Raw genomic sequence first — 22589 nt, forward strand, 5'->3', positions numbered from 1 at the left:
CAACAATTGTTTCAACAAAACTTGGTCATTGTGAATGCACTTAAAGAACCGACAACAATTTTCGTTCAACAAAGCTTGGTTATTGTGAGTGCACTTTAAAGAACCTACAACAATCCTATAACCAGCAATAAGTTTACATTTTGATCACTACCCTTTAAAGAGTTTTTGGTAATGGTCTTTCTTGAGGTCCTATTAACAAATCTTTTTTCAAGAAAGTTGGGTGCAAAAATATAACCCTAATATTCACCATTAAAAGATGGAAGAGGTTGTAGTCCAATATCTGAAATGATTCCCTAGATAGCAAATTCCATTTTCATCAACTAGAACTAAACTGATCTTGGAGCTTAAAGCTATCATAATTATTCCAAATATTTAAAAGAAAAGGCAATCTCTCTATCCGCAATCTATGCAATTGTTCTCTCTTCTTTTTTGGCGTTCAATTGTCTAAGATCTTTTTATCATTAGCATTGACATCCAAAATGTTGATGAAAAAACATCTTCCACAATCGAACCCAGAAAAAAGATAGAGAAGATTTGGTACATCAAAAATCTTTGATCATCCAAATTGCAAATAAGCAATATTTGGAGCACATTGGGGCCAAACGGACATCACCATTGGATCCGGAAGGCCATTTGCAGTTAGAATTCATATAAAGCTTTTCGATTTTGGAGACAGAGCTTCGGGAGGTTAAAAAAAAATTCATTTCAGGCCCTTCCGTACAGACTTACAGACGTTTTTTGCAAGAAAATTTTTTTTTAAAAACAGTTTTTTGTGCACCACCGGGCGGCCACCCCCGCGCCACCGCCGCCGCGCAACTCGCCGGCCACTGCCACCGGGCAGGGCCGCCGCAGAGCCGCTGTGGCCCAGCGCCACCCGCAGCCCACCTTGGCGCCGCTTCTTTCTGACCCTGACCTCTCCCTTATTGTATTTTCACCACATATCATAAGGCATTGTGCATATTGTAAATACATTTTTCTCTTGTGTTTGCATATTTGTCTCTCATGTCCGCTTAGGATTTTTCCCTTGCTCCATGCTCTTCCTCTCCTTGGCTTCTCTTTGACAGGTTTTCGCATGCAGGTGATCTTGGGCATTTTTAGAGTTGGCTTTCATATTTGGAGCAAGAGGGTGGTTGTGCCCCTCCCACCTAAGGGCAGTATGATCATTTTTTAAAGATATAATACTGATATTGTAAAATAAAATAATTAAATAGTTAAATAAGAGATAATTTCCCCATCAAATCAAATTGTGACATTGCTAATAAGATTTAACTATGTGATTTTGAGTCAAACTCATTGACCCATGTTTCATGAGTCGATTCAACATGAATGCATCTCTCATGAGACTAAATGAAACACTTAGGACTCATTGGATCTAGGTGATGCTCATACGGGTGAAGCACCAGGACTTCCTAGGAGGTTAAATAGTGTTTTTGATATCATTTTATGTCATTTTTTAATTTATTTGACATTTAATATCCCAGGTTTGGCAGAAATCTTCACTATAAAATGAAGGCTCTGGAACATATCAAGGCACCCCATCCAACCATCTCTATTGATGGCTAGATTTAAGAGCTGTTGGGGTGTAGACGCTCAAAAATGGTTCGCATCTACGACCTCATCACTTCTTCATACTAATTTGTCTCATTTTCTCATTCTACTAACTTCGATCTTTTGGCCAGATTGATCATATTTTGTCATTTGTATCCCCTTTCACATCAATTTCATATCAACTCAGAATCATATCAAATCAACTCGAAATCATATCAAATCAACTCGGAATCACCCCAAATCAACTCGGAATCACTCAAAATCAGTCCTAATCAACCCGAAACATATCAAACATCTCAAATCAATCATCATTTGTCCGACTCCTAGGTATTGTTGTGGCTTTCAGTGCCTTGAAAACCTATCAACCTATCAATCTTATCAATCTGACCTTAGTATTGTCATGGCTCTCAGTGCTAGGTCAAAATATCATTCATGTCATTCAATCTTTGACATTGTTGAGGCTTTCAATGTCAGATCATGGCATCATCAACCATTTTAATAATATTGACAATGTCCGTCAGTGTTATTATGATCGAACCTTATCAATCAATTTCAATCCTGTAGCATTTACAATGTCAGTTAAATGTTACATATCAATTTATTCATGTCATGTGTCCTTGGCATGTTATCAATTTCGATCTATCAATTAATTTGACCATGGTTTTGGTCTACCTTTTCATCATCTTATTCAATATCCATCATCGTCACATTTTCATCAAAGGATACGGTCGCATTCATTCATTCATTCATCTACTAATTTTCTCTATAGGATTAAATAACCCATAATTTAATCCTATTCTTTCTAATTATTCTTCCCAATTATCATCTTCAATTAATTAATTTTATTAATTAATTGATTCATTATCTGCAAACCATGGAAATTCTTAATTTCTTAAGTTCCATTTTTCATCATTAAATCCATTTTCTACTAATTCTTATTTTGTGGAATAAAAGGATTTTTAATTCAAATATTCCATAAAATATTACGTCATCATGACACTTGGATGTGACACCTCGTGAATCCTCCTTTGACACTTGGCTGAGATTTGTCATAATCAAATATTATTACCTCTTACGCATGTCCCTATTTGGCTTATTCGTCATAGATTCTTGACTTTAAGTGGGTTGAGGAATCTTATGACGCGTCATAGATTCTCTTCCAAATTTGACTTGCATGTGTCATAGAATCTTACTTTTGGCATATTCAGTCATATGCGTCATAGGAATCTCTTGCCACATCGCATGTCTATGGGTGACAAATCCAATGCTCTCACCCTACATGAAAATTATAAAATGGACACCCTTCCTCTCATTGGGAATCGGAAATGCTGAAGTTTTGAAAATCTGAATCTTTGAGTTTTTGAGTCTCTACTCATTTGCATTTTGCATTCTCTCTCACATAAAATCACTCTTCAAGTATTCTCATGGCATTATCACTATCATAGGCTTTTGCTTCAATTTTGTGTGCACTATAGGCAACTTTGGAGCTACAATCATTTGGAGAAGAAAGGACATGGGAGCTACAAATGGAAAAGGGAGTTTTTTATTATGTTTGCTTTCTTTTGTTTAGTTTGGCTTTCATGGTAGACTAGTGGGTTCTAACGTATGATTATTGAGTTTGTGATTTGCTCATAGTATGTTATGCATTTAGCCCGTTTTCTGGTCCTACATGATGTTATTCATTCTTATCCAAAAGGTGCAGCAGCTCCATCTGTGGCAGTCCAGCAGAAACCTAGGGTTAAGACTTAATTCATCATGAAAGGAAGCATAAAATATAACCGAATGGCAGATCTAGCTTGGGATTCAACTAGTTACACAGAAAACCCTAGAGACACCAGGTCAGATGCAGGTTGTATTAATGCTTTGCAGATCTATTAACATTCGTTGAGAAAATTGATACCCAACACTCCATTTAAGGGTTTCAAACCTCAAACGCTCCACTAGTTTACAACCTTACTAAGTGCAAATTCATTTATACCAGACCTGAACCCGGCAAGGCCATCCTTTAGGCATTGCCATATTCTACCCCGTACCACCATAGAGTCTCCATTGTATGTCACCCATTACAAATGAAGAAAGGGAAGGACTGATCCACCAGTCAACGATCACTCTCTTCCAGGTGTAAACAGATAAAATCTGGATTTATCAACCCATTTATATTCGGCACTCAGACATAAACATATATCAAATCTATGGCTTATTTGCCACACTAAGAGATAAAGCGCTTCATACCATTAGCCCTAAGCAACATAAAGCAGTCAAAGCACGTATATTTTGATCCCAATTATTCCAGAAGTCTGTAAAGGGCTCATAGCCCCAGTTATATCAAAACCAATTATACCGAAAGCTTCAGATCTATAGTCAGTTAATAGTGTCCTGATCTGATACTTTTTTGTACTGTTCAATTGAAAATGAATAAAGATTAGTTGGCTTTTGCTACTATTGAACTTCTTTTCAGTTGATTAAACTTGCTATCAACATTAAGACATCACAATAAACATATTAGCCATCCCATTCTGGCTCTTGGTGCGGTTGCTTAGTATGTTGGCTTTGGAATACCAGTGAAGCTGCTGTCTTGCAGAATTCCACAGAGGATAAACCCTTGCAGAGAGCAGCAGAATTCCACAGAGGATAAACCCTTGCAGAGAGCATTCTAGTTGAGCATTTGGAAGATCAATCATATCCTCGTGCACCCTTTAAGAGCAGTAGACTAAACCCTTGCAGAGAGCATTCTAGTTGAGCATTTGGAAGATCAATCATCCTCGTGCACCCTTTAAGAGCAGTAGACTAAAATACTGTTTTACTTGGAAAAAGGTGGATCAGTTGTAAAAATATGCACCCAAAACACAAATTGTTTGTTAAATTGTAAACATAGAATGCAGACATAAAATATATCAAATCTGTGGCTTATCTCCCTGCTCAGACATAAACCACCTGCAAACCATAAGCCCTCAGCAACGTAAAGCAGTCAAAACATCTATATTTTGATACCAGTTGTTCCAGAAGTCTGTAAAGGGCTCTTAGCCCCAGTTACATGGAAACCTATAGATCTATGTTTGTCAATACACTGCCCTCAGCTTTTCCTTTTTGGTTGAGCATTTCTTCTGTCGATCAAACTTACTATAGACATGGACATTACAGAAAGAAGTATTAGCTATCAGGTGGATTCTGGCTCTTCCGTGAAGTTGCTTGGTATTACCTTTGGTCTACCAGTGAAGCTGCTGTCTCTCAGAATTCCACAAATAATAGATTCTTGCAGGGTGCATTCTAGCTGAGCATAAGATGATCAATCATCTTTGAGCACCTTTTAGTTAATAACAAAAGATTAAAAAGATAGATCAGTCATAGAATTATGCACCCAAAGCACACATTCGCCATTAAATTGTAACATAGAACAGTATATCAATAACATTTTCTCCAAGAAAAAGCCAAAAAGGTCATCCCCACACCTTATTATTAGACAGTATGTATAATAGATACAGAAAGTTAAAAACTTATTACGCACAAAAGACCTTGTTTGCATCTAAAGCAGATGACCTGTTCAACGGATCTAAGTCAAGGAGAGATGATAGAACCCATCAAAATGTAAGGAGATCGTGGATAACAAAAAAGTATGCATGTTTCAGAGAGGCTGGCAATTCTGTTTGAAAATCTTTTGAGAGTCAAATTTCATGTCTCCAAATATGGAGAAAGGATAATTACAATTATGTTCAAACTGAAGTAAAACTGCTGCATGAAAATATTTCAGGTCAAAACCCGGCTTGCACATGCTCCCTCTTGAGATCCTTGAACAATTTTCAACACATGAAAGAAATTGCTCCAGAAAACACAATTAAAACTTGACAGCAGAGAATGAAAGACTTGGTGAAGCAACAACCCTGAGAATAAATTCATTCTACCCGGTTTGGGAATCAAAATGGATAGAAATAATAGAACTACAAATATTGAGTGCGATAACAGGTTTCTCCAAACTTGATAAAAGAATATTTTTTATTGTCTGATTGGATGTACACAGATCTAAGGGCAGAAATCTTGCATCTTGCCCTCAGTTCCAGAAAGCAACCATTTACAAGTAACAAGGATGTAGTATACAGAGCAGCCAACCGGACCAGAGTTGGCCTTCACATTCACTCCTACCTCTGGAAATAACACTGAGCAATTTGAATTGTCTCATTCTGCAGTGTCATAAAACTTCAATTCCTACAATACACTAGTCCATTTCATGTCCAGTGCAGTAAAATTTATTTCCTGCATCAAATGGAATTTGTGAACTGTAATGAGGAAAACTGGCTTAGCCTTTTGCTTTGAAATCTTTGGAGCCTTAATTTGTATAAATATTTACAGTGTAAAAAAATGTGTCGACAAAACAGAAAACAAGTGTCCATTATGATCATGGAAACCTCACGATGCTTGCAGCTACATGGATCTTCGTAGACAATTTAAGCTTTCTGTGCTCATTTCTGTTTGTCATCTTTAAGTCTTTGGCAATTAAGCCGTAAACTTAATTGGGCAACCTCTTTCAACCATATGTATCACAGTTCTTTCTGTCGACTGCTGGAAATGCATCAGAACATAACAAGCCACAAAAGACATTTCATTTTTTCAGACACATCACAGGTCTTACTGTTGGCTGCTGAAGAATGCAGTAGAATATAACAAGTCATAAAAGACATCTCGGTTTTTCAAACATACTTGCCCACAGTTCGGTCAGATCGCATTGATGGCCGATGATCATTTCCTTGCTGGTCCTCCGGTGCAACCCTATCTACCCTAGCCAAAGACTGTTGCCATACTTCCCTTGATTTCTCAGAAACAGATCCAACGTCCTCCAAACAATGTTCCAAATTAGGCCTTGAATTTCTGTAAGCCCCATTTTTGGCAACTAAATTAGATCTTTCATCACTCATCCAGACAGTTCCTGGTCCATCTCCATGTGCATCTGGTTGTCTCTGAATCAGACCTCCCAGTCGTGGTGGTCTCATATTAGGAGGAACCCTGACCTGAGATGTAGCAATAGAAGATTGCTTTACAACCAGAAAATCTCTAGGCAGAGATTCCATGTCCATGAAACAGCCCCTGGATTTTGCATCTTCAATTAAAGCTGACCAGTCAGTTGATTGCTTCAGTGCAGCTGCATTACCCATAACCTGAATATTTTTCAAACCGGTGAAATATAGTCAACAAAGCTATAAAAATTAGGAACAATCAAACATAAAAAATTTTAAAATTTGAAGTTAGCTGTGACAAGAAATACAAGTAATCATACCCAAAGTGCTCTTCGAGCTCGTGTTAGTGCCACATTCATGCGGCGAATATCAGCTACAAAGCCAACCCCATGATTTGAAGCTCGCACACAAGACATTATAATTACATCGCGCTCCTGACCTTGAAAGGCATCTACAGTATTGATATATAGCCCTTTCCCTTCATCAGATTTGAGGACACTGTCAAACTCTCGTTGCAAACATTTCAGCTGAAGCTTGTATGGGGTGATAATTCCAACAGAAACTTTTATACACGCAGCCTTGGCCACTCTTTGAAGGTGCTCATATAATTGCAAAGCAAATTGTGCTTCATGAATGTTCTGATAAGAAACAGAACCACCTCTATGAGATTCTCTTCCATGAGTTATATCATAAAATAAATATGGTCTCAATAGAGGATCTCTATAATAGATTTCATCAGGTCTCCTGGTAACACTTTCACTGTCACTAAGTCTATTTTGATAAAAATATCTGGAAGGGAAATCTCGAATTTGAGGATGCATTCGATACTGAACAGATAACAACAGAGTCGGACAACCTGCTTGTTGGAAGCGCTCAAAAAGACTTCTACTATACTGCAACATGCCTGCAGCCTGGCTAATTACTGTTGCAGGCAGCTGCTGTGGATCCCCAACAAGAACACATCTTGCAGCACCCAGTGAAAGTGGAGGTAGCACACCTACTTCGCTAGCTTGGGCAGCTTCATCTATAACCACCATATCGAACCCATGGGCAAGGCGCTGGAATAATTTCCGACCACTACTAGAAACAGTAGTGAACACAATCTCAGCCTCATTTGCAAAACTTGCCTCAAGATTTGACCGAGCTTCTTCCATATTAAATTCACCACCTGGACGGAAGCGACTTTCCAGAATAAAAAGGCGAGACAACTCCACCAGAACTTTATCACGTTCTTCAACAACTGCTGCAAGGTTCTGCAATAATTGATCACGATTTTGGTCACGTGCAACCAGAACATCGGGATCAACTCCAACCGTTCCTTGGGATCGTCCAGCAGCAGCTGTCACATTCAACTCTCTCTGTAGCCCACTGATTTTCTGAGATAAGTTTACTTCCCTACTCTGAAGTTGATGCATATAACCAATGACTTCATCACGTCCCTTTCCTAGAAGAATTTCAGTTCTGCGCTCCACAGATACTGCCTGTGCAGCACGGTTTTGTGAATCAACACCCACCCTTGCAACATCGGGACGATAAACCTTCATTTCACCATCAATAAATCCTCGATCCAGAACACGCTGTAGCAACTCATCTGTCGCAGCATTTGATGGAGCACACACAAGCATCCGTGGTTTAGGGCAAAGTTTAGGCAGCATACGGAAGAGTGTTCGGTCCATACTCTGAAGAACATCATCTATTGATCCTGTGCCAGTAGCATCAGTGCTGTTTGCATTATTGTTGGCTTGCCTGTAGCTTTCAGGAGCAAGTTTCTTAAGCAGTGCACCATAATAGTGCTGATATTGAACAAGGTGAATAACATTCAACATTCCCCATACTGTGTGTGTCTTTCCTGTCCCTGGAGGCCCTTGTACCAAAGTGAAGGGCCAAGGCTCCTGCCGTCTAGCAGACCCAGCTCCATTGGTACCAGCTGCTGTATGCATAGCAGCCCACTGAATGGCTGCCAGCTGTGGGCCATTGAAACTCCTATGAAGATGTTCAATAAAATTTGGTGTAAAACAATCTGGCATAGCTGGAGGTTGCTCCTCGTTATTTGGGAAGTGCTCTGGCCTAGGATTCAAAATTGCTTTCTGCATCTGCATTGGATCAAAGATAAAAGCTAGGAGATTAGGATAGTGTATATAGAAGTAAAAGTACCTGTTTAATAAGGATCTCGATTTACTACCTGACCATTCAGACGACGAAATGAATGCAAGGCCACATATTCTCTTTGTATTGTTGAAAGGGATCCAAGGACTGTTAGGCACCACATTCCCTTCTTTTGAAGTTTCATTAAAATATGGTCCTCGTCTGCTCTGCTGTGCATTAAAACAAAACAAACCTCAGATGTGCATCAAAAACATTTTTCATGGTGGTGTATGGTCCTCTCTGCTCTACTGTGCATTAAAACAAAACAAATCTCAGATGTGCATCAAAAACATTCTTCATGGTGGTGCATTCAGCCAAAACCAGCATTATGTACACTAAAAGATTAAGACCATACCAACCTGTCCACATAAGATTTACAAATTTCAGAGATACAACACTTGCTAGTAGCAGGCAATTAAAAATGAAAACAATTTGTTTCTAATGCATAAAAAGACCTGCTATCCTCATTTGAATCGCCAACATAGAAGTGAAGGATTGCACCATATGGATCACGTGTATCAACTGGCATATAGCGTCGAACAGTGCCTGCCACTCGGCTTGCAACATCAACTTCAGCTTCATCTTCAACGGCAGGCCCAGGAGTGGACTTTTTAAACATGCCTGCTTAGCAATATCCTAGTTAGAGTTAATAACTAATCAATGTTAAGTTCAGATTTGTGATTACAAATACAGAAACTAGTACCTGCTCCTGGCTTTGGTGTTGAGATGACACCTACATCACCCTCCTTGAATGTCCACTTGTACTCATGCACAGGAAGCACTGTCACATCATACCAACCTAGTTCCCAGAAAAAAAAATTGCATCACAATCTTGTGTAAACGTGCATACCAAACCATAATATTAATTCTAAAGGGCATAAGTTATAACAATACTACCTTCTGGTTGAAGAGATGGTGACCAAATGAAAGCAGTAACACAAATTTAATTTTATTCATGAAGACAATATAATAAAGATTTTAATAAATTCAACCACATTACCTTAATCCAAATTTTATATATTGTACAAAAAAAGCAAACCTTAAAAAAGATTGATTATTTGTAACCCTTGAACTTGGAAAAGAACATAACCATTACATCAGCCAACAATTTGACAAAATTTCTCAGTCCAAACAATAAATAAAAACATAGTTACACCGTCCTAGGGCACGGGGACAAGTTTCCGGGATGTGGGAACAGAGGAGCCTTAACTTGGGGATGGTGGGGTGGCAGCGGAGGACAGGAGGGGTGGTATATATATATGCATATGGTACTTAAAATGCTAGTTATGAAAATATGTACTGTAATATTAGATACAAAGATGTAAAAGAGTAAACACTTGAACATTGCATTGGATTGGAGCATCGAACATTAAACATAAATAGTCGAATCTGCAAATAGTCAACATCGAGATGTCCCCCATCCTTGGTGAGGGTGGTGCCATTGGGGACAAGGGGACGGAGTTCCCAAGTCCCCGGTCCGTTGAAGTCTCCAAGAAGTGGGGCGGGGGGGGAGCGCACATCCCCGTGTTACAATGAATAAAAGTGAAGTAAATCCGGCCTTCAATTTTGTATGCTTCAACCATTCAGCTTGGGAAAAAAACACAATTGCTAAATCAACCAACCATTTAACAAATATTTATGACTTCCAGATACCATAATATGTTGGATCGAAGCATTTACAGCATACATGTGCAAAATTCAATTCACACCTATTTGTACTAAGTTATGGGGAATCTCAGGCATCAATAATTCTATCATTTAGCTGAGGAAAGCATAACACAGCATTGTTCACTAGCAAAAAGTTTCATATTTAAATGGGCATTCTAAATAGCAACGAACAGCTTATATAGGTTGGCTGTATAAGACACACAAATGGATTGCCAGCATGTATTACCAGAGATGCAGAAGGTGTTTTTGAGACAATAGACACATTAGAAATTACATCATTAGCGATTACCCCAAAGAAATATTATCAAGACATGTTTTGACTACATTCTTGTAAAAGCACAGTTAATTTTTCCTTTTGATACACTCTTCATAACTGATCAGTTCTTGTTTTTACTCCCTTTTTCACTCACGGGCTCTTAAGGATATGTAAATCAGGAAATCTAGGAACCTCAACAAAAGCAATGAGATTTTCTGCCTTCAACATTTAAAAAACAAAATAATTTCTGCAGCAACTCTTATAATTTCATGTGGATTTTTTTATTTTTAATGTGGAACAAAATATAACTCCAATGTTAAAACACTTTTAAGATATGTAGCTTGATCATAAGACATGGTCCTGTGGATCTTTTGGATTAACAAAATACACAAGTTCCCTGGTAGAAAAGAATTCACGACTAAAGAGAGTTCCACCATGGTTTGGTCATTTTGTACTGAGCAAGGCTTTTTAGAAAATAATTCCTCAATTAGAGAAAATTCCACCATGGCTTGGTCATTTTATATCAAGCAAATGCAAACCCTCTCAATGTCACCATTCACTGAAAAAGAGGGATGAAGCCAGGGATATGAGAGCCAACAAAGGGTAAGAAATCTTGAATCTAGAATTCAAAGGTCTAGAAGAGATACTGGAAGAAAAAGAGCCGAAGCCAGACAAGTAATAGTTGCTTGAAGAACCATGCGAGGATTTGTATTCAGAATTGAATCAGATATTTGGAATATCAGTTATTTATAAAATTCATGTTCCAAGAACCCAATATCACCTTACGAACGAATGATAAAAAGAGATAACAGACATTCACTCAAAATGAGGATGGCCCGAGAATCAAAAACACCATTGCCAACTCTTGTTTCATGAGTTCAGTCCTTTCACGCCAGTAGCACCATAAGACAATAAAAATATGACCCTACATTATGAAAATTATTAGAAGAAACTATACATGGGTATAAGAGCATTGGGGCAACAGAAGGTGCAACATCACAGCGAGGCAACAGAACATGCAACATCACAGCAAGCATATCATAACAGGAAGCTAGTAAACAAGCTAGAGAGCCACCTCTGGACAAAATTTCATGAACTGTCCTTAATATAATTATAGCTAGAAAACAATAGGGATGATGAAAAATTAAAATGCTGAGATGATCCAGGCCAAAACTACAAAAAATGCCAACCCATGTTTTCTCAGATATCTCCTTTAACCATTAACATAATAAGATCTTATGAATGAAATAACACTGCAATAGAGCACTTGGGACAATAACTGTGCAACATAAAGATAGTATACTAGAGATCCCTGGTCATAGTTGAAGAGCCGTCTCCAGAGAACATTTCAGGAAACAAAAAATCTACTGTTGCAGCTAGAAAAAAAATGAGGAAGGTGAAAAAAAAAGGAAGGAAATCCAATTGGAAGAGCTGTAAAAGATTTTGTCATCAAATCTAGAAACCAAATCAGCCAACAAGAAAGGAACATAACCGTATGCTTTTGCTATAAGAAGGCATGATAAATACCTTCTAAGAGCTGTTGTAATTAAACAATTAAGTACCAAAAAGATAACAAGATTACAATTTATTTAATTAGTTATATTGGCCTTGTGTATGCTGTTTAACTCTTCTCCACACATGCCTGCAGCTTTAAATTCGTTAACCCTCTATAGGACATGCCTGACGCTACAAAAGCCACAGACTAAGGAACTGAAGTTTTCATTATGGTGGTCAAAGCCACAATGATAGTATGATGATGTTAGAGTTTGAACCACTATTCCATCTAAATTATACTACACATATGAAGCTTGCAAACAAATTATATCAAAAGAAACACACGTCTATCTTGTTTTATCCAAATGGTATAGCTTGTTTAATCTCCTTCAAATTAGGTAGATAAATAAGCACACATCAATCAAATTCCCATCTACGGAGTGCTTCTTCCTATGTAAATGCTATCAATCCCTACAACCTTCTCAAAAACTATACCATCATGCAATACATTTTTTTTGTCAAGATGACAATCAACTTACTTCTGCGTGCCTACCAAATACCACATTGATCCTTGCCTGATTGTAGTCAATCGGGATTGTAAAGCTCATTTAATCTCTCAAAACTAGGGAGCTAAATATTTGTTATCAAGGAAAGCCACAAAATTATAGATGCAAGCCTTTTATCATGGTAAGCAAAGTTACCAAAGCCACATTTTTACTATTAATGATCTTATAACCAAGGTTGCATGGGTACTTGTACCCACACCCCTGGTATTCGTACCCACCTACCCAAGTACCGGGTACACGTATCTCAAGTACCGAGTACTCAGTGGAGAGCATCATAGCCAAGGACCTTGACTGAGATTTTTTATTTTTATTTTTTTCGGTTTTTTGTTTGTGTATCAGCTCGTTGTTTATCAAGCTTAATTCAATACCTAATTAGTTTGAAACTTTGATAGAATATTGACTAACAATATTTTTATCACTGTTCAAGCATAAGTTTATCATTTCCAATATGCCATTGTCATATGATTTATGATCTTGTTCATGTTTAAAGTTTTCCTTCTCTGTTATTTGTTTATCAAGCTTAATTCAATACCTAATCAGTTTGAAACTCCGATACAATATTGATCAACAATAAACTTTATCACTGTTAAAGCCAGAAATTTATCATTTGCAATATGTCATTGTCATATGATTTATGATCTTCTTGTTCATGTTTAAAGTCTTCCTTCTATGTTATGCATCTAAACATTTATCATAAATTATTATTACAAACATATAACAAATCTGAAACTGAAAACACTACATTACAATTGCAAACTTTATCACTGTTCTTGATTTGAAAAATCATTGTCATGACTCATAAATTCAGGTTTTCTATAAATATAAAAGTATAATTAAAAATAAAGTTTGACATACCCAAGTACCCCCATCCCCTATTATAAAAAATAGCTATACCCGTACCCATACCCTAAGTACCCCAAGTACCCCCATCCCCGTGCAACCTTGCTTATAACTAATATTCATCCACATTATACCCATAGGGCCATATATCCAGAGGTTAAAAACAAAGTATGCCCAGAAAAATGGGCACTCGTCCATCAAATTACCATCCACCAATGTGTCTAAGCTATATCAATGCTACATGCCCCTACCACTTTCTCAAACAGTTCACAGAATTCTCTAATTCCTTTTCCTAGTCAAGATGATATTCAGCTTACTTAACATGGTCCCCTAAGGTCCAAATTGGTCCTTGTCTTCTCATTGCTGATCTAAATGGTATAGTTCACTTATCTCCTTCTTACTAGCCTGGAAGTTCCAGAAAAGATTCCATAGTCATTTCCAGACACTTCATTCATAATGAAGTGGTGTTGAAATGATATTTATCTCCTACAAATTAGGGAGATAAATAAACACACATCTATCAAATTTCCATCTATAGAAAGCTCCTTCTTGTGTCAATGCTATCATCTCCTACGACCTCCTCAAAAATTATACCACAAGATGACTGACTGTTGTAAATCGGAATGGTATATAGCTAGTCTAATTTCTCCAAACTAGGTAGCTAAATTTACTATCAACTTTCAAGGAAAGCCACAAAATCATAGATAAAGCTTTTTTCATGGCAAGTAAAGCCACATTTATAATCGTAATGATCTTATAACTAATTTTCATCCACATTATACCCATATATTCAGAGCTTAAAAAAGAAGTATACCAAGAAAAATGGGCACCCATCCATCAAATTACCATCTGCCAATGTGTCTTAAGCTATATCACTGCTACATGCCCCTACCACTTTCTCAAACAGTTCATGCAACAATCTAATTCCTCTTCCTCATCAAGATGATAATCCACTTAATTATGTGGTTCCCTAATGTCCAAATTGATCCTTGTCTTCTCACTGTTGATCCAAATGGTATAGTTCACATATCTCCTTGTTACTAGTGCCTGGAAGTTATGGAAAAGCTCCCATAATCATTTCCAGAAGCTTCATTCATAATGAAGTGGTGGCTATCCAACAGCAGCACATGACCAGCTTTTATGCAAGATGTGAGACAACAATCCTCATCATCCCAACAGCATATGCTGCAACTTTTAAATAAGACAACACATAGTTTCAAGGGGAATGAGATCATTATTAATTCATAGATGTCTCAATATGGTTCAATGTGAGAAATTATCAACCACATTCATGAATAAATAGTAAAGCATTGCATAAATGCTATCAATTGACAAGTTTCTCAAGCACACAGATTACCACGAGAATTCAACATAGACATCATAAGCTAATGATGGCAGATCATTTTTATTATGTTTATGCTCATTTAACATGTCATTATGGCAAATTATAAATGCTAGTTTGCTTTCATATTCACTGCATCTGCCTAGCACATGCAGAAAATAGCAAATAAGAAAAATCATGTCATTTGTGCCATGTTATAGAAAATGATCAACAAAATCCATGACCAATACTAATTTAAAGATTTTGGCGCACTGCAGCTACCAATAAGAAGACTGAAGACCACCAGCTAAGAAGAATATGAGTACAATGCAACCTGATAATGAAACCAACAAGGTGTCTGCAGCAACTACTTCAAGTAAGCTAACCAACCAAAGTGAATTACCAATCTGTAAATAACTTAGAGTTGCACAATTTAATGGTAATGAATCAATATCGACAATGAAATGATTAGGTCATTCAGTAAGCAGCAAGTGTTTTGTACCAGAAAGAGAAGCTTAAGAAATGTGGTAGTGAGCCTGTTGATGAAACCAACAAGATCACTGCCTGCTATCAAGAACCTGCATATTATTTGAATGCCAAGTTTGTATTAGTCAAATTTGCTGCTTCTAGTATACTCGTTGATCAGGGTACGATGCAAACCCATGCAATCCAATCAACCAAATTCTTTTTTAAGACCAGCTGAAGTACTATTGATCTCCAATTTAAATCAAAGCACAGATATACATCCAAATTAAAGGAAAAAAAAAAAAAAAAGGTTTTCCAACTTTCTAGAGCCTTACGAAATAAGCATCCATTCAACTGAAAAGAGCTAAAAGTTTGGCAGACTTCAGAAAATATGTTACTACCCTGGAAAATAAGCAATAGCTAGAAACAATAAACATCAAAATGCATACACACTGAAATGACTTGACTATGAGTAGGACGTTTTAAGGCACCCACAGAAAAATTCACAGTTCATTCAAATATGACAGCTAACGAGTCAAATTTACTTGATGAAATGAATGTTCACGATTATTCAAGAGAGAATTTACCTCTTTCTCGTCTGTCAACACTCTTGATACGAACCACTATGTTTGCATCCCGAGAAGCAGTTTCACAGAGCTCCTCCCAAGTGCTGTATAATTGGGCACGACACTCCTCAAACAACAAAGGTTCAAATACCCGTACATACTCCTCTGCAGACTCAAATGTGCCAGGAATGCATTGCAGTTCCATTTCATCTGTAAAACAGAATGATTTTCAGAGTAATTTCATCACCATCTAAGAGACTACTCTGAAATTGATAACTTATTATAATTGAAACAACAAAACCAAAAGCAAAGAATAACTTGAGTACTGTGCCTAAAGCATTTCCATTTCATCAAAGAAAAGTGTTTTCTGAGTAATTTCATCACCATCTAAGGTGGATACTTGGTAATTCATAACTTGCAACTACTAATACAGCAAAAAAAAAACTAAGAATTACTTTGGAGTACTGTAACTAATTCTTTTTTAATAGTTATAACATGTAGTGTGACACCACAAAAACCTGAATATTTGAACATTGTACATGAGAAATAGCTATTTTAGACAGCAATCCCCAAAATATACCTAAACTAGACATGGTAGCATGCAAGAAAAATATAGATGGAAATTGAAACAAATGACTCAATGCAAAATACTAAACAATCTGGATTTGAACCATCACAATGCAAAGGTTAACAAATGGTCGAGTTTTCAACAGTATAACTCCAAACTTGCATAAATGCATATTGGTTTAACCATTGTGCATCAAAAACTCCAATATCTACAGCTTAATGCAAAGAAAACTTGAAAACCAATGCAAATAAGATCAGCCACATGTATAAACAATAGTATTTAGTCCAGGTAAAACAAGCACTTCAATGAAAGATACATATTAAAATGAAAAACAAATTCTCCCAAGACCTAAAAGCACTTCCATGATGCAAATTTTCCACCAATGCAATATTTTTCTTGTAAACCGTATCATACAGGAACAAATCAGATGATAGAAATTAAAGATTAAACCAAACCAGAAAAAGCTAGGACCAAAAGATAGTCCCTTGTCCTAAATTTATTCGGTCTCAGAAAGGTGGAAAAATCCTCCTTGAATTCAGAAATTCTCAAACAATCCTCTTCCTTGATGTAACACATGCATGTCAAAATCATACATACTTAGCTGCACTGCTTTTCTAAGTGCTGAGAACAATATCCTATTTGACACTAGAAGCCATGGAGGAAAGTCATATACAAGTCTAATTTACATGTCATCATGCAACCCTTCAAGTAACTGGCATTTAGAATACCATGCCTAATGATTCAACGACAAACAAAATCAACAACTGAAATCAAAGCAGGTGTTGTATAAAAATTAAAATTAAAATAACAGACTAAAGAAATAATTAACATAAATCAACAACTGAAATCAAAGCAGGTGTTTTGGATAAAAATTAAAATTTAAAACACTAAAGAAATAATTAACATATATCTAGTCAGTATTTTCTTTAGGCAAATGCATCTTCACAACATAATAATAATACAACAAACAGAAAACGAACAAAGAATAAAGATGTGCAAACAACCTGAACGTTGCCAAAACTTTTCACTGGTCACTTCCCTGTGAAGGCGTTCAACAGATGTATCCTGGTATGATGTGTTGCTTGTAACCTGTTTTTTAGATGGCAATAAATGCTTTCTGGCAGCATATCTTTGATCTAGTGATTCTCTGACAGAACCTCCAGTCGATGGCATCTTCCAGTTTGGAAGCTGATATCCTTTCGTGTGTTTTTGTTCCATCCCTTGCTTCCAAGAATTTTGCCTTGACACATGTGGTGGCAAGCCTTCAACTGGCGAGTCCAGGTTATAATTCCCTCTTTTAGACCACTGCACAGAATTATTCCTTGAAAGCTTCTCTGAGAATGATGTTTGAGGCCCTACACATTCTTCAGAATTCTGATCAGTCCTTTTACTGTCTTGAAACTCAAGTACTGTACCACCTTCACTACTTGATGAATCAGCCAATCTCTGATCCTTACTCACAGGAAGTCCTTGTTTTTCCCCTGGACTATCAGTCGAGATATTCATATTACGGAAAACAGTGGATTGCCTCCTTGAGGTTGGTGTTTTAATTGGAGCAGCTTTCCTTACATCTTCCAAATCCAGAAGCTTAACTTGTCTATCACGTTTTTTCCCCAGTTTTGCTTCCTTTTGATGATCAATTTTGCGCTTCTTACTGAGATAATCTGCAGGTCTTGCTTCATTTTGCCCATCAAATCCTTTTGTCTTATTCAATAGTCCCAAGCCAGTTGCCTTAATAGAATTATTCAACTGCACATTAGCTTGCCCTACCCCCATTTTAATATCATCCACCCCATTAGAGATTACATTTTGTTGTCTATCATGTTCACAGACTTTATCAATGCTTGTGACCTTAGCACTGATATGAAAAGAATCGATATTACCAATCTTTGATAGTTCCCCACACTGAATATTGTTATCTACTTCCATATTGATACTAGAATTGTGGAAAGCTTCATTGTCACCATCTATATTAGTCACCAACTCCTTGGGACCTTTCTCCACATCCTCAGGGTCAACCTTACCTTTTTCCACCACATGCTTGGCTTGTGAATCCAAAAACAATCTATCTTCCTTGATTCCAACACCACCAGCTTCACAAGAGACTGCTTCATTCTTTCTGGATGGTTGATCCGTCTCTTCATTATCTGACCATTCTCCTTCTTCTCTATCATTGACTTGTTCCTCTTTGATTATACACTGCTTCTGAACAGCAACCTCAACTTGCAATGGCGGTACTGTTGCAGAAGAAAATCCAGAATGCTCTGCAAGATTAAACTCTGCATTCTTTTTATCTTCCTCTTTAAATCTTGAAACTCCAGAATGTAAAGATTTATCCAGTACTATACTGTCTTGAACACCCACTTCATTTAATTGATCATTTAAATCAATAATTGAATTCGATCCCATGGAATCTTGGGCAGTTCGGTCCTCCCTAACTCTTACAGATGGCAGGAATCCAGAAGCAAATGGTGCATGTGAAAACGAATATTCATTTGAATTCTGCAAAAGTCCCGTTGAGAGGTTCACCTGGGTTGATGGTTGAAGCTGTGCAGGCAGATGAAAGTCATGTGGAGCATCACTTTCATCTTCTTCATTCGGAGGTTCGTTGAGATCAAATATGAATCTTCCTCGATTCTCCATAATTGTAAATTATAATACTATAGTTTGTATTCAGCTGTTGCCAGACACCAGTATGCCCTCTTTACTTCGAAACTTGCTGTTTAAAGTGACCTCTAAGCCAGAAAAGGCCATTACCATTCAAGATGGTTATAAGATTAGAAGGTTTATCATTAGATTGTTGCTGGGTGTTAACATTTGCTGCATCCAACCAAACAAGATCCATGTCATGATTTTCAGAAATAAAACTCTTATGAACTAGAAAAATAAAGCAGATGCCATAGACTGATTGACTTTTAAAATTTAAAAACAATAAAAACTTAGAATCCTCCAACATTGAAGAGACCTGAAAAACTACAAAGCTCCCTTGCAATCATAGAGAATCTTAAGCCACAAAATTTAAAATCATCTCACAACTTCCCATAACTTAAAACCAAGTCAGATAAAGCATCAACAGAAGGCAACTTTGGATGTTGAAACCCTTTTATGCACAAATATAGAAAAGGCCTGGGCTCCTACTTACAATGTGAAAACAGTCCCATGGAACTGAAAACATTTAGCTATAGACTACAGTGAACCTTACACTCAAAATAGGAAGCGCACATATCTAGCTACAAGTTTTAAGCAGGTGTTCAGGAGGAGAAGCTAAAAAATGCACCTTAGCAAATTTTATGCCTATAGACTCTATACAACCTGTGCGGTCTATTTTATTATTCCTTTTTTAATTGAAACACGTAGCCAGAAGTCAACAAAGCATCAAAAAAGGCATCTTTGACAGTTGAAACCCTTTCACGCACAAATATAGAATAGGGGTTAGGCTCCTACTTATAATCTGAAAACACTCCTATAAAACTAAAAAACTAGCTATACACTACAGTGATCCTTTCACTCAAAAATGTGAAGCACACATATCTAGCTACAAGTATTAAAGCAGGTGCTGTTGAGGAGGAGAGGCTAAAAAATTCACCACCACCTAAGCAACTTCTATGTCTATACAACCTGTATCGTCTCTTTTCTTGCTCTTTTTTATTAAAACATGTAGCCACAAGTCAGATAAAGCATATCGACAAAAGACAATTTGGGTTCAATCCCTTTCATGCACAAATATAGAGATGACAAGGGCTCCTACTTATAATGCGAATACAGTCCCATGACACTGAAAAAATCTAGCTATAGACTCCAGTGATCCTTTCATTCATAAATAGTTAGTGCCCATATCTAGCTACAAGTTTTAAGCACGTGTTGAGGAGGAGAGGCTAAAAAATTCACCAACACGTTAGCAACTTTTATGCCTATACAAGCTGTATGGTCTCTTTCAATATTATTTTTTTCTTAAAATGTGTAGCCATTCTCTATCTCCATAAAGTTTCAAAAAAAATCATCTGCAATTCCTCCCATGTAGAAAGATTTCTTAACAGAAAATCATTTTAAAATCCCTGTGATCCACTAGTGCTGCTGAGAAATTTCGGTTCGCACACATACAAGGGATATGCCACCTCCACAAGCCCATAACTATTGTTTATAATCTAGAATTCCTCCCATTCATTCAATTCTCTTATGCTAAATCATTATTGTAAAGACAGATTTTCAGTCGGCAAAATAATAAAACAACGGTAGATCAATTGCGAACAAGATTACATTCAAACTAAAATATGCAGACTCTATAACACAAAACAAAACATAAAAAGCAGATAATATAAAGTGAAAGAAAACCTTTCTCTAATTCAGGGTTAAGCCAATCAATCAATATGAACCCAATCATGTTACTTCGAGAGATAGAGGCCCTCGGCAATGCAAAAATGAAGTTAAGTACATATAAGAGCTAGGAGATGAAAGAATACTATATTTATCACGGGAAATTTCACAACATAATGTAGTTTGACAATTCAGTCACGACTTCATGAATATCTTCCATGGGCAATCATTATCCTAATTATCTCTGTCATTATTGCTGATACTTACAAGACAAGTTAATAAAAAAGGAAGCAACAATATTAGCACTAAACAAGATCTATCTCTCTCCTCCATATTGCTAATGATCACTGGACAGGAGCTAAATAAGCTTTTGTAAAATACAGTAAGGGGCAATAATTTGCGACTTTCTGTCTTTGGGAGACAAACAGTAGAAGTTAGGCCTGGAACAATGATTCTTTTTGGTAGGTAATCAATGGGATTAAGCCCCACTCCCGATCCCAAACCAGCATTAACACCAATTGGGCTAATGCAGGGACTTGAACCTTGGTTGCACCATTAACAATGCAACCAGGAAGGAGCAGTAATATTATCTCAAATCAAGAATTTCTTGATAGGTAAAGTAGCAATAAATGTAATTCTTCTACCTCATCCATATACATAAAATATTGCGAGTGAGACAATAACATAGCTAGATGACCTGAATAGTAAAGATGTTTTGGGTACTTTTACTATTTGAGGGGTAGTACACTAACCAACGTAAATAACTCTCTAAAAATTAGAATTGGCTGTAACTAGGTTATCAGCAATGCTCGGTGCTATGAAGGTCTTATTTTATTCACAGATCCTTGCCTTGATGATCATTACCAATGTAAAAGATGTTGTAAGAATTAAATCATGTTGAAAACATTTTGGCAAGAGCCCTTGTTGATAATTTCAATCCCCTGTAAAATCATTTTAACGAGCAATACTAGAAAACGAGCATCTCTAACGACCAGGCGTCCTCACACAAGTGTTACTAACCTACAAACCTGAAACCGTACTAAAAGACAGTTCATTACAACCTAAAAAGCTTCAAATTCTTCATACCTTCAAAAGCAACATGGTTCTCTCTTGGCTAATTCAACTTGCAGCAAAGACAAGCTCCCCTGGATAATATAGCACTGATCCTAACCCCGGCAGCATTAAAAACCCTAACTATCTCGACCCAAATTATCTTTCCAATCCCTCATTATGTTCCATGAAAACTCTAAACCAACATAACCAAAGGTCAAATCCAGACTTAATGTCTCTCATTCTCTAGCCCTAGAGACTGTCAACAACCCAAGTTTCCCCACACCCTCTAGTTGAGCATTCAATTGCTGTACAAACAGCATTTCGTTTTGAAAAATAAAACAGTGCCGATTGAGGTTTTATAAGAGGCAGCCAATTTGGTCCCTCTTGGTGCATAGCTTTTCAAGAAAAAACAAAAACAGATCCAGAATATGAGAGCTTCAATGTATTATCTGACCTGGCTTTGATTATGAGGATTGAAAAGTGTTTTTGTGGAAGAAGAGGTTCCTCGCTCGAATCCCAGCAAAGCACGTGACATCAACGAAGAAGAAGAGGAAGAGAAGAAATGAAGAGCTTGCGCTTTGGAGCAACCGAAGGTATGAATATGAATGTGAGATATGAGGAGGGACGAGGCCTTCAATTTATAGGAGTGGCTTGCCAATTCACGGTGCCGGCGAGAATTTCCCGGCTGCCGGGAAAAAAATTCGGAGCGGAAGACGAGGGTTTGTTCGTTGTTGGAGATTTTAGGAAAGCATTTGTTCTCTTCGTATTTTAGGCTTGTACTTAGGTTTTGCCCACGCCTTTGACCTTTTCCCATGTCTTGTCTAGCTTAGGAAACCATA

At 37.1% G+C, this 22589-nt stretch overlaps 1 protein-coding gene across 2 annotated transcripts; it reads right to left on the reverse strand.

Moving 5' to 3' along the window:
• Positions 1 to 5509: 5509 nt before the first annotated feature.
• LOC149549308 (uncharacterized) lies at positions 5510 to 22359 on the reverse strand. 2 transcript variants are annotated; one of them, XM_089792751.1, is made up of 8 exons: positions 22205 to 22359; positions 17388 to 19203; positions 15837 to 16025; positions 9343 to 9438; positions 9095 to 9260; positions 8677 to 8809; positions 6815 to 8587; positions 5510 to 6695 (listed from the first exon to the last, which is right to left on the reverse strand). In XM_089792751.1, exons 2-8 carry the CDS (start codon positions 19024 to 19026, stop codon positions 6231 to 6233), a joined length of 4461 nt encoding a protein of 1486 aa, XP_089648877.1. In that variant the 5' UTR covers positions 19027 to 19203; positions 22205 to 22359; the 3' UTR covers positions 5510 to 6230. The 2 variants fall into 2 exon arrangements, with proteins under 2 accessions (XP_089648877.1, XP_089648878.1); XM_089792752.1 differs by lacking the exon at positions 22205 to 22359 and having other exon boundaries at positions 8677 to 8806; positions 17388 to 19165.
• Positions 22360 to 22589: the final 230 nt, after the last annotated feature.

The sequence above is a fragment of the Cupressus sempervirens genome, chromosome 7 (assembly GCF_028749045.1).
Source record: "Cupressus sempervirens isolate cs-2001-9-10 chromosome 7, ASM2874904v1, whole genome shotgun sequence".
NCBI classification, from domain to species: Eukaryota; Viridiplantae; Streptophyta; class Pinopsida; order Cupressales; family Cupressaceae; genus Cupressus; species Cupressus sempervirens.